At 36.2% G+C, this 13651-nt stretch overlaps 2 protein-coding genes across 2 annotated transcripts in view; one reads left to right on the top strand and one right to left on the bottom strand.

Annotated features, from left to right (window-relative positions):
• Positions 1-13651, bottom strand: part of LOC125234281 (elongation factor-like GTPase 1) — a 272150-nt gene that overhangs the window by 242301 nt on the left and 16198 nt on the right. The window lies entirely within an intron of this gene.
• Positions 1-13651, top strand: part of LOC125234282 (dystroglycan 1) — a 168428-nt gene that overhangs the window by 148605 nt on the left and 6172 nt on the right. Inside the window, exon 2 of the mRNA XM_048140505.1 lies at positions 13038-13148. Within this exon, the coding sequence (XP_047996462.1) occupies positions 13038-13148 (111 nt within the window). The remainder of the gene's footprint in view (positions 1-13037; positions 13149-13651) is intronic.

Genomic DNA, 13651 nt, shown 5'->3' with positions numbered 1-13651 from the left:
ACTCCTATATTCATATGAATACTGCTAGCAGTAATCATATGAACCTATAGACAAATAGATTTTTCTATCGTTACTCAAATGAACTTAATTTGGATACCGCTGACAATTATCTAATTGACAGATTTAAGTGCTGGAGTAGAAAAAAAGTCAATAAGACCTCTTAGTAAGAGGAAATATATTGATAGTAATTATATTTATGAGACGTAACAGCGTGCATGTACCTAAATAAATTTGTAATGCCACACAAGTCGAGTCGATCGCCGATTCAAATCATTAAATTAAATTGTACGTACTTATAGTTGAGGGAATGACAGGGTAAATCAGTAACTTGTGTTTAAAAGAAAGAATAATTTATGTTAGACTTGTTATGGAGTCATTTGATACTTTTTTGAACAAACAAATTATTCTATCGCTCCAAATGACTACCTATGAAATCACTAACGAAAATTCAAGACAAGAAAAGCTTAATTTTTGTCACATTTCAAAAGTTCCACTAGTACCTAAAATAAAGGCTATTTAATAAGCTTCACGAAATAAAGGTTTATTCTGGTTTTCAATGCGTAGTCCAAATATTATGTCCAATTAATATGTCCCACATAAAGTTGACCCATTTTCAAAGTTCAAAGTTAAGCGAACTTCGGGGTAACTCGTGCAACATTGGGCTACAACCAATTTGCTGCAGTGACAATGCTGTTCGCAACGGAGACACCCATCCCATTCAATGTTCTATGTCAATGATCTAGGCTAGGCTATCGACTAGTTTGACTAGTGAGTTTTCTTTTCTTATCTGTTGTGTCAATTCAGTTCCGCACGATGTTACTCATACGGAAAACCAACGTCACATTATCGACCATTTGGGACTTTTTACCAGAAAACCATCTTTTGGATTTATATTAGCTCCTCCTCAGCAGTGGCTGGCCTAAAATTGATTACTAGTAAAGTACCTAGTAATGTTAAAGTAGGTTTCTTTTTGCTCTGTGTTGCCTAGCATAAATTTTCACCAGCCGCCACTGCTCCTCCTTAAGACCGGACTAATAAATAAATAAATAAATATTGGGGGACACGTTACACAGATCAACTTTAGCCCCAAACTAAGCAAAGCTTGTACTATGGGTGCTAAGCGACGATATACATACTTAAATAGATAAATACATACTTATATACATAGAAAACATCTATGACTCAGGAACAAATATCTGTGCTCATCACACAAATAAATGCCCTTACCGGGATTCGAACCTGGGACCGCGGCTCAGCAGGCAGGGTCACTACCGACTGAGCCAGACCGGTCGTCAAAAAAATATATATGAAGTTGAGGGAGCGTTTTAAAATGGCGCGGACGGGTCCGCGCGGACGACAACATCAACTTCATACAAATTAGTCTCGCGGATCTGCTCCGCGCGGACGGACAGACGGGCAGGACGGACGGACAGGACGGACGGACAGGACGGACGGACAGGACGGACGGACAGGACGGACGGACAGGACGGACGGACGGACACCAACCGTGACACCAAAACCAGCCTTAGTGTGACAGAAAATCACATTATTCTTCTGCTTCACATTCTTATTTCTCATGCAAATACTCGTATATTCAATTATTTGTTAGGGTCATTCGTGTTGCATTGGACAATACCCAATTTGCTGAGTTGACAATGCTGTTCGCACGGAGGCACCCAGCCCGATGCTCCCATTCAACGTACTATGACAATGATCTAGCTATCGACTAGTTTATATACAACATGTTTTATTTTCTCTATCGGTTGATTAACCTGTTGACTATTTTTATATAGATTCCTCGTACGAGGATCCATCATTCCGGTAAAAGAGAACTTAAACCTGATGGCGTGGCATACTTGTGTGATGAGTGTACATTTGAAGTAATTGACTCAGGGTACGATACTTCACGTATAATGCTTTTTATTCGCCAGTGAATTCCTTTAGCGGATTAGAAAAGGGCTAGCGACGTTAAATAAACATAATGGACAATCTCTTCTGAGACTAATGAGCAAGCTGCTAAACAGTCTATTATACGTGTGATGAAAAAGTTGGCTAGACACTTTCAATGTGTACGCGTAGAAAAGATTAGATCTACCCTTTGACATTTCACGTCAAGAGTTATAAGGCAGTTATTCAGTTAGTATATGTTTATTAATTTTCAAGTTATGTTGGTATATTTTAACGCCGTTTTATGGTATTTATTAAAGTTCATATAAGTAGGTAGCTACTTTATAGGAGCTCTGTAGGTATTTAAACGGTATAAAAAAACATCACACTGTATCAGCTTCTATCGAACTTTTAACAACAATTCCATTCGCACGCGAGGACAATGAGCGTAGCAGAGCAGTTACGTCATTCCTATCGCTTACCGAGCTTGGGCGAGTCAAATTGCTCAACTCGACCAGTAAAACTCAGCTATGACAACGTGAGGTGTGCAAAAAGATTAATAAAATCGAATGATTTACCGAAATGTAAAAGCTCGATTTATGAACTGAATACATACTACGAAGACAGAAAGAGACGGCACCGAATTGCCAAAGAGAAGCTGTTCCAGACATCATAAAGTACGCGCCTTTCGTTCGTTTGTGGTGAACGTGCCGCGGCCTCTGCAGGACACCATCGCGAGCGAAGGCTTCTGGCCGAAAGGTGTGTTTTTTGGCGGTTCCGAGGCAACCTGCCAAATCCTGCACCGGGGCAAACGAAGCAACGGAGACACGCTGTGATGTCATCGTCCAAATCAATTGTTTAATTTTTCACACAACCCATCCCGTTCAATGTACCTACTCCCAAGCTGTAAAGAAACCCCTCTATAGTTGATTGCTTTTAGGCGTTTTTTTCTGGTCCTCGTTAATAAAATTTCGGAAAGAGAAGAGTCGTGGAATGTAACTTGCAACCCCTATACAATCTGTGACCCTTATCCTTCCGCCCAGACTCTAATAAAAAAAAATATATTACACATAGAAGACGTTAAACGGTCACGTTACTCTGGTTTTAAAACTATATAAGTAACTATATATTAAAATAGTACTTGAGAATATAGCTTGAAATAGACATTCTTCAATGGAAGTTATCGGTTCTATCTCAGCAATTCTAACTTTAACTATACGTGGAGTCAAGTGGAGTGGAGTAAAAAGCATTGTTAGCTCCACTTCCGTGATCGCTTTGTGGTGGCTCGTTTGAACGAGTTTTGATTAAGCGTTTGATATAATTCTAGTTAGCGGGTTATATAATTATCACAAATATAAAATATGACCGTGTGGTAACGGGTTAAGAATTTCACCACCCCCTTTCTTCCCGTGGGTGTCGTATAAGTCGACTGTGGGCTGTGGGTTAAATTGTGGCGTAGGCGAGAGGCTGGCAACCTGTCACTGCAATGTCACAATTTGGATTTCTTTCAACCCGTTTTTGTCAAGAGTGGCACCAAAATTTAGGAGTTCATGTGCTCTGTCTACTCCTTTATGGGATACAGGCGTGATTATATGTATGTATAAAATATATAATTTGGTTAGCGTGATAGTTACTCATGAAATAAAACTATGAAGACAGATAACGCGCGATATTATATGTTATACGCGATATAATCCGTTAAGAATGTATTTAATAAGTGCAATAAAGTTGCTCACTACTACAATATGAACCAGATAGATAGATAGATAGATAGATAGAATACTCTTTATTGGCACACCTCAGCAAAAGATACAGTGGAGACAAAACAAATGATTATAAATACCAGTTACATGTTTAGTGAGAAACGAAGTGGCATGGAAAAATTATGAATTATGCCATGCTCTTTTGCCGCTCACTGTACATATTATAGAAGTAAATGATTGAAGGTGACTACTTAAACAACACCATGTAATATCAGTCAAATGATCTCACACTTAAATTCAAATAAACACACCAAAGAAGATATCGTCACTACTTTTAAAAAAACTTGTATCTTCGTCTGTCAATGAAAAGAAAATTGTAGTAAGTATGTATGGAATGCATATAGACTTACTGCGTTTTAACTTTGAGGAAAAGCGTGAGATACGAGTATTATAGCTCCTACTGGCAGGTTCATCAACAGCCTCAACTAGTGCTATTTACGTCTGTCCATCAGCCCGTCTCGATCCAAAGTGCCGTCCGGCACAACCATTACTTCTAGATTCCGTTTTCCCCTTCCACGTCAAACACGTTTTTCATAATGTTGTCATACGATAATTACCATTTACCTCGAAATCTGTCAGTAAAGTACTATATTTTAGGTAATTTCATTAAACATTATTTACAAAATCATGACATTCGGCCATCCGACAGCGTGCAGTCGCCTGGCGCACGCCCCACACAACCAAAATCACCAGTTCTATAATAAACTGAAAGACTTGAATATAATTATGAGGCATCAATTAATTTATACTAAACAATCATGACATTCGGGAGGTTAAGTTTTTGTTTAAGTATCCGACTCGGCATGTCACTTTTGTGAAATTGGAGAAAAAGATTTCTTTTTATGAGTTTCGTAATTTCATAATAAAATTAATTAACCAGTGTGAGAGACCCTTAGGAATAGGTACCATTCAAGTTAGTGTCAAGCAACTGACGTTACGTCATAACAAATTAATCCTAAGAAGTACCTTTAGGCCGTACAACACTTATTAAGTCAATAAATTATTTCTTTGAATAACTCGATAACAGAGTTACGACACTAGTTTCTTAGAAAAATTTATTCTACTTTACCTAAAGAATCTTCCCTTAAAGTTAACGGAAATCAATAAAAACACGTTGTACTTTCACAAAACTATCAAAAAAAACATTAACTTCACACGTGTATCCACGAAAAGTCAGGAAATTATACTTCTTGCCTTGTTAATGAAATAATGACATATTGATTCTTAAAGACGTGTTTACCTCACGCAAAAGACAAAATGTCACACATAAAACGGTCATTGCGTCATACAAAAGACATCACCGTATCACATACAAGACGCCTCTGCGTCACACAAAGGACACCTCTGTGTCACATACAATACGCCACTGCGTCACATAAAAGACACCTCCGTGTCACATATAAGACGCCACTGCGTCACTCAAAAGACACCTCCGTCTCACATATAAGACGCCACCGCGTCACACAAAAGACACCTCCGTGTAACATATAAGGCGCCACCGCGTCACACAAAAGACACCTCCGTGTCACATATAAGACGCCACCGCGTCACACAAAAGACACCTCCGTGTCACATATAAGACACCACTGCGTCACACAAAAGACACCTCCGTGTCACATATAAAGACGCCACCGCGTCAACCAGAAGACACCTCCGTGTCACATATAAGACGCCACTGCGTCACACAAAAGACACTTCTGTCTTTGGTACGTGACGGTGACGGTTATATATATACCATGCCGACCAAAACTTTTCAGTGTACATTTTTTTGTGTGTAAATCCCTAATAACAATCGATCACCACCACCCATGTATTCCCGAAACATTAAACGAGTTGTTGTTGATTTTAATTGCATGGGGATTATCGCAATGGTTGGGATGTTTGGCACAGCAAATATACTAGGCACGTATTTAAAAAAAATAAAATGGATGGAAATTAGAACTAGACGAGGGGACAGTAACGGTTATGATTAAAATGCTATCATTACTAAAAAAGTCCACTGTTAGTTAGTGTAATGTCACGCTATTACACTATATACATCGGGTTGGCTCGCCAATACACACCGCACGTCCGTGCTCCATCGCACTCGGACACCGACTGCCATATGTACTCGAGACACCTATACACTACATCCCTTTCTTGTTTTAATTTTTTTTTATAAATATTTAAATAATAGGTCAATTTAGTTTTAATTCAAATACTTGCCATGCTGTGCCGTGTATCTCTTTTTTTTTTTCTTTTTAATGAACTACGTTTCTTCTAATTGTCTGCCCACTTTCGTCATTCCTAACTTGATCATCTCCGTCTTTACCACTTAGTACTGTATGTGAAGTAGTTATAATTAGGGATTAATTTTCTATCTTTAGTCATATGTTTAGGACATTCCGGTCTGAGGGTTGACTCAGAGCGGACGCTGCACCACCACCTGCAGTGTATACTCAAACATACTTGTGTGTTTTATTAACTACAATTCCTAGATGTCAGTCTCCCTCCTTCTTCTTTAAATCTGTTACCTTTTTCAATTCAGACTGTTTTGAAAACTAGATTAGTAAATTTTTTTTTTATATACATATATGATTGTTTTTTTTTTTTCTTTCTTCAATAGCATACAAATCATACAATATAATTGTACAATGCAAGCATCGCACATTTCTCGCGTCAGCATTAAAATTAATATAATTATGACTTGATTAGAATTGCTTTGCATTGCTTGATTGCATTTGCATGCATTTAGTTATGTTTTATTGCAAATAAATAATGATTGATTGATTGATTGATCGCTGTATTTGCGATTACGCTATACATCGATTTATGCATTAGTTTATGTTTATACGTGCTCCTAGCTAGTACTCAGTATACCTTGGTTATCAATAAATTTATAAGTGTATCAAAAATCAGTGTTTCTATCAAGACATCAACCATCAAGAATCATATCATCTAAGGTGTACGGCTCGTACAATAATATTTCACTAATTTCATACCTTTTCATGATTTACATTATTATTATTATTTTTTTTTAATAGGTCGCTTGTCAGGCGTCTAATGTATATTAGGTAATTATTGATGATAACATTGATAACTGATTGTATCGGCCCTATACTTCATTATATGCACCTATTATTGCTAGTAACTAGTAAATAGTACATATAAGTATTTAGTTATAGAACCTAATGTATCTGGAGCCTCGTCTGCCGACAAACCATACTCTGGTTTGGCAGAAGATAAATTTAGTTGTAGGTTTAGTTTTTGAATAAACATTTATTTCATTTTTCATTTCATCTAATGCAATTCATAATACTTACGGATATTATAATGTTTAGTTAGATCTACTCATAAATTTAATTATAAATTGCAGTGCATAGTTATTAAAACTTTTACTGTCTACTGTTTTTTTTTTCTGGATCGAAAGGGCTCGTGATTCATTGCATTGTAATACATAGAGATACTATATAGAATATGCATTAAAATCCTATTCAGGGTCACGTATCCACTTTATCGTTTTATTGATTTTGTTTCATCATGATCAGCTTTCTTTCTCGTAGATACTTTGTACCACACAAAGTAATCAACGATTAATTTTCTAAAATAGATAGCTGTTCATATACTATTTAAGAAGTGCTTACCCAATTGACCCAATTATACTAACATCCGATTTATATCTACACAGTATGTATATATTTTAGATAACACTTTTCTTTTAAAGTATTTTATCAACATCTTTTTTTTATTATTATTATCTCTTTATCTATCTTAAGATCTTAACTCTTAGGCTAGGCTATTTTATAATATGATTATTAAAGAAATTACAAAACCACTTTTTTTTTTTTTTTTTGGCTGATTGGCGATTGACCATAGTCACACCCGATGGAAGGTGAAGATATAGTCGAAGATGGAGCTCACCGATTCAGTAATACTTAGCATATTCACTTTTATCTTAAAGAGACCGAGGTCGTATTTTTCTGGGAACATCTATGGTGGGAGTGCATTCCATTCCTTTGATAAAATATTATCTAAATTATTACCCAAATATTATCTCCTTCATTTACTTTCTTTGCGCTGTTAACCGAACAAATCAGCATGCCCATTTACAAGGCATCAAGTCATACTGAAATTGACCGGAGTAACAGGAGTAACAGAATACTTATACAGCTCACCGAACTACGAGGTAACTACCTCGTAGTAGGTAAGCACAGTGTTTCTCCCCAGGTACCACGATTTGAATTTGTTTTTGCAGCTGTGTCTTTAAATTCCTTCAGGAGATGTTATATCTTGACAGACTCAGCGTTTATTTATGTGTCACACGGAGAGAAAAACAACTAGATTTAATGTTCGTTCAACATTTCTATTTTTTTTTTTTTTTTTTTTTTTTTTAAATTGCGCCTACGTGTTCTTTCATTCCAACTACAAGTTTGATGTTGTTAAGTGTAGTTACACTTCCTTCTACATTTTTTTTTATACCACGTCGGTGGCAAACAGTTATAGGGCCTCCTAATTGAAAGCGGTCACCGTAACCTATGGACGCCTGCAACTCAAGGGGTGTCACATGCGCGTCGTCGACCCATTAGAAACTTGTATAGTCCTTTTTTTTTTAGAACCCCATACTGTAGTTCATCGGGGAATACCTTGACATAGCTCATTCCACAGCCGGAGCGTTCGTGGGAGGAAATATTATTGTTTTTTTTTTTTTTTTTTTTTGAACCAATCTTTTATTTAAACCAACAAGTCGATTTTGTAAAAGCACATGTCACATATTGATTTAAACATAATGTTTGGCTGATTCAATAAAATATATTTTAACAAGTTTGACCTTGTTGTTTGGTTCGTACAAATTCGACTTGTATCATCAATATTGTGATTTATTCCCTTTACTAAAATACTATTGTTTCAAACAGATAAACACGCAACAAGACGAGTTTGTTAGATTCACAAGGCAAATTTCTCTCAGTTGTACCCTTAACTTCACATCCGTCTATCAATCCATTTATATATAGAATAGAATCATGTTCCCTAACTTCTAAATAATGTGCATTGTAAGTAGTTAGGTACCTAGATAATTGACGTGAAGCATTGAAATCTGTGATTATTTAACATTTTACAATCACTACAGACAAAGCTGATTCAGCCGCTGATTGTTGTCCTTTTGTTCATTTTCTTGACCAGACGAAATAAGGTCACTAGTGAGATTTCAATATCCTCCCGTGAAATTACGCAAACAAGTTCAGCATTTTTATTTCTTATTTTTTTTTCTATATTAGTTCAATAGAGGCTCACAGATCCATTAGTTTATTTGTTTTAACTGGACACCTGACTTGTATGAGATTCACCTACATGAATCTCTGCAGTATGTACCTATTACCCTAACTGATAACGAGTACCTTCAGTACCAATATATTTTTGTAATGATTTTCAACTGACGTAGATTGTCTTTGAAAATCTATCATAGATCAACTTAAATAGGCATGTCTTTCTCTTGAGGTCACCCATACTGACAAAGCCTTGTTGACGGTAAGCAGAGTTAGCAACTTCTTTTTTTTCCGCGTTGTTGAAATGTATCAAGTGTTCGCTTAATTTTATTCAATTCAGCTGCACCACTACGTGTTTTTTTTATATACAATGCAATGTCAAACCAATGAACTGTCTTTATTTATTTATTTTTTTTTCACTCTTTTCACTCTGATTGACGTTAGCGGCATCTAGGTATATAAAGAGTGCTCTTTTCCAGCGCTCCTACCGAACTCCTACTGATGTAGGATCACCTTCGCTGTCAAATGCCTCCAACGACAATTAAGAAGCCATACTGGACTTTCTTGGGGCAACCTGTACCCAATCAATTTAATGATTCTAACTAACACAAGTCAAAATATATTATATTGAAAATATTTCAACTTATGCTATCTCAAAGTACTCAGTCATTGTACTTGAGTGTTTTACTGGGGTAGTTGTCTCAGACTCTCAGGCACTGGATGCCTTGGTATTTTTTTCTTTCATATGTGTAATTTATTTCGGTTTCAATTTAATGATATTTATTGACCGACGTCAATCTACTATTATGACAATTGAAGGCTCAGATAGCATTTATCATCTGATCTAAGCGTCATTTAAGCGCACGTTCAACCAGTATAACCGTAATTTACTTCGTGTTTAGGTTATTATCATTAAGCTCATATTTGCAACAATTCAATGTTCAGTTTTTTTTTTTTTTTTTTTTTTTTTTTTTTTTTTTTTTTTAATTGCTGTTTAACTATGTTTACAACAATTTAATGACCAGATAAATATATCTGCCTTAACCAAGGTATGTTTTTTTTTCATTTATTTTACATGACAATTAAATGTCCAGATTCAGTAATCTGCTGGTTCCACATATATCTATATTTATCCTCGTAAGGCTAAAGTCATGTCAAATTAATGACCAGATACATTTTATCTGCTTTGAATGAGCCGTGCACACTGTACAGGTCAGGTCATTGTTATTCTGTTACCAGTAGGTTTTTTTTTCCATGACAATTTAATGTCCAGATTCGGTAATCTGCTGTATTAACTAGCTTAATAACCAGAATTTCTGTTATCCAATTCACACACATGACAATTAAATGTCCAGATTCTGTAATCTGCTGTTTCCAAATTCGCAATTTAATGCCTTATTTTCAGCCACAAATGGCATAAAATTTCATAGTACTTAGGTGCCAATTAAATGTTCGATACAATTGAATGTACAGAGTTGCATATCCGTTTAATGCCTCTTTTTTTCTGCCGACTTTACTGGTAAAGTAATTTAATACTTAGATGGAAACTGCTTATCATAAGTGCTTCAAAAATGTATTTTTTTTTCTATACCGTGTTTTTTTTTTCGTTAAATTTGACACGTCGTTAGGTTCATTATCAAGAACCATCCTGTATATCACTTTTAGGTATATTTAGCACTTAATGTGAACCCATCTGGTTTTCTGGTTTTTAAGTAATTAAATACTCAGATAAAACTGCTCGAAATCGGCGTTAGGAATGTTTACGTAAGTCAATCCGCGACAAGAGTATTAGTCATGATTTTATGGCATGTTCAATCAATTCAAAAGATTCACGTTCAAGTGATAATCTATCTCTAAATAAGTGTTACTTTCCCGACATATGCATAGATCCTTTCATTTGCAGCTGTAGTTCAAATAACCACTTAATGAAGTCGTGACTTACGTTACTTTTACGTAAATTCACCCCTGTAAGGAAGTATACTTAGGTAAGTATTTATCTAGTTTGTTTTGGTTTTCACCTTACTCTCAAACATCGACTAATGCTACCATAGGACATTTAAGTGTGATGGTTGTACAACATTTTATCATTCAAGTAAATGCCTTATTTAGGTAAATAGCTTAACCATTCATAAATTTAGCAACATCACATAATTTTGTGTATTAAACCAACCAACAGGTAGATGGTAACTTCACTAATTAAAAATAAATATCATTTCTTTTGGTTGGACGGAAATTATTGTAATGATTCCGGGCTGTGATTTATGTAAATAATAAATCAATTTTATAAACCCACTACACATAAACTCAAATAACATTTTGGTACCTAAAAACATTTGGCAATCTAGGTAGGTAACCAAACCGTTTACTAGGTAGGTAGGAGCCACACACCGACACCTGTATAGGCATGACAATCTAGGAAGGCTGGCCGTATGTTGTCAATTGCCTCAAACATTTTATTAATTACATCTATCGGTTACCTGCTTAAGGTTTATATTCGCACGGTTGAAAGAAATAACATTTCATTTCATTATTTTTAAAATCGGGACTTAATCGGGATTTTAAAAATAATGATGTGTAATAATCGTGAAAGTTTAAAACATTTCATTTATTTTTATTTGGTTTTGACTTAATTCTTGAAAAACTGCCGTTATAATCATTTCGCTTTGTAGTATTTAATGAACACTTTCATTTAGCTTCATTACGTTCCGAAACTACTAAGAATGCCAGTAATTTAAAACGGCAGGTAACCAAACCTGTTTACAAAAAGATAACGGTGCATCATGGCGCATCGTTACTCGATTTTATAGGTTATGTTACTTATGTTTCTATCCCATCCTCGTCGCCACTTGTAATGTCACGCTATTACACTATATACATCGGGTTGGCTCGCCAATACACACCGCACGTCCGTGCTCCATCGCACTCGGACACCGACTGCCATATGTACTCGAGACACCTATACACTACAGTTAGCTACCCTCAAATATTTTAAAATACGAGTTGGCCTACTGGCAGGTTCATCAACAGCCTCAACTAGTGCTATTTACGTCTGTCCATCAGCCCGTCTCGATCCAAAGTGCCGTCCGGCACAACCATAGTTGTTTTCCCCTTCCACGTAGTTTTTCTTGTTGTCATACGACAATAGTAGGATCGTTTTATACCACTCAATTCGTTGGCCAACTATTGGCGATACGCCAAATGGCAACTAGAGTGTAGAGCCAAACAGAAATTTAGTAACAGCTTAAGGCTATTGGCACAACTTTTAATGTATCTGTTCCACATTAGAAGAATTATGGGGATAGTGTAGTGCATTTTTGTTTAAAAAATGTGTTTTGACGGTTATTTGGAACCTGCCCAGTTTATAATGTTTGTATGCGATAACTTATAGCGTTTCAGTGCCTAATGTTATGAACCATGATTGAGGCAAAACTGGCAAGCTAAATTAAACACGCTTCGCATTAATATACATAAATCACCCGCCTAAAAATACTATCCTAGTTATTCCTATGCTAAATATTCAGACGCTTCTAAAGTTGACTGACAATTTCAATGTATCGAGCCAACTTGATGATGGACTCAGATGGACACACCAAAAATGCAACCTATTTGCACACCTCGGACAATATATGAAAGAGATGCGTTCTTACGCACATAGTCTAAGGGCCAGTTGCATCAACCACATTTGACAGACACATCATCGTCAAGCAGCAGACGTCTATGGAACTTCCCATACAATAAAATTTAACGAACGCTTTAACGGCGACAGACGATTTGATGCAACCGGCCCTAAGCTCGTGTAGGTTAACACGTAACATGCTTGTATGAGTGAGATATGACAGGTCGAGTGACCGCGTTTTTGACAGGCGGGTATGTGAGGTAGCCGAGAGCGGGTGGGCGGTACTTTCAGCGGGGAGCGGAAGTGGCCATACTGTACGATAGTACTCTTCATTATATTGTGCTATTTGTGATCGGTTGCGTCTCCTATTAACTAACTAGTCGATTGTCGGAACAAAAGCGAAAATCTTGTATGACAATTACATTTTTTGTCAATCTGGGGGCACGGCAGTGTCCGCCAAGTCGATAAACTTCAGTTTAATTAAACAGCACGCGTACATACCTAAACTTTTCCTTTTATTATTTTCAGACGGTGCCTCTCCCAGCGGGCTCTACGAATGTACTGGCGAAACCCACCAAGTACCATTACTACCCCCACAACCAACACATTTATCTGCTGCCAGAGTGCGCCATACAACAGGTAACTAATATTTTTTTCATTTGCTCTTTCCATGCTAAAATGGAAAGGAGCCCCTCTTTCAATTTAGAAATTTTAGTTAAATTCGAGATAGTAATACGGTACCGTAGTCAACCACTTTTATAGAAAAAAAAATGTGCATTAAGGACAACTTTGATGAAAGATATTGCAAAAAAATTTTAAAATCGAGGTGCCGCTGTGGACTGTTTCCTCCACCAAACTTTACCAACGAAATTAGAGAATCTGAATAACAATTAATTAATCTGTTTTGGACTGTTTAGTTTTTTCTTATTGTTATCAATTTTGAATATCACACCTTTTTTTGCGGCATAATCAATTAGCCTGTTTTTGGACAATTTTGATGGGTTTTAGCTTAGCGCCTAGAAACCTTTATTACTTCTACTTATATTATTATTTATCTTACTTATTGGTCTTGGGGTCAATTTCTATCTATTTAAATTTAAATCTACTACGTTGTCATTCACTCAAATTAACGTATGAAATAA

Source organism: Leguminivora glycinivorella, chromosome 15 (assembly GCF_023078275.1).
Source record: "Leguminivora glycinivorella isolate SPB_JAAS2020 chromosome 15, LegGlyc_1.1, whole genome shotgun sequence".
NCBI lineage: Eukaryota > Metazoa > Arthropoda > Insecta > Lepidoptera > Tortricidae > Leguminivora > Leguminivora glycinivorella.
Note: the sequence above shows the minus strand (reverse complement) of the source record. Positions and strands in the feature narration are given on the sequence as shown.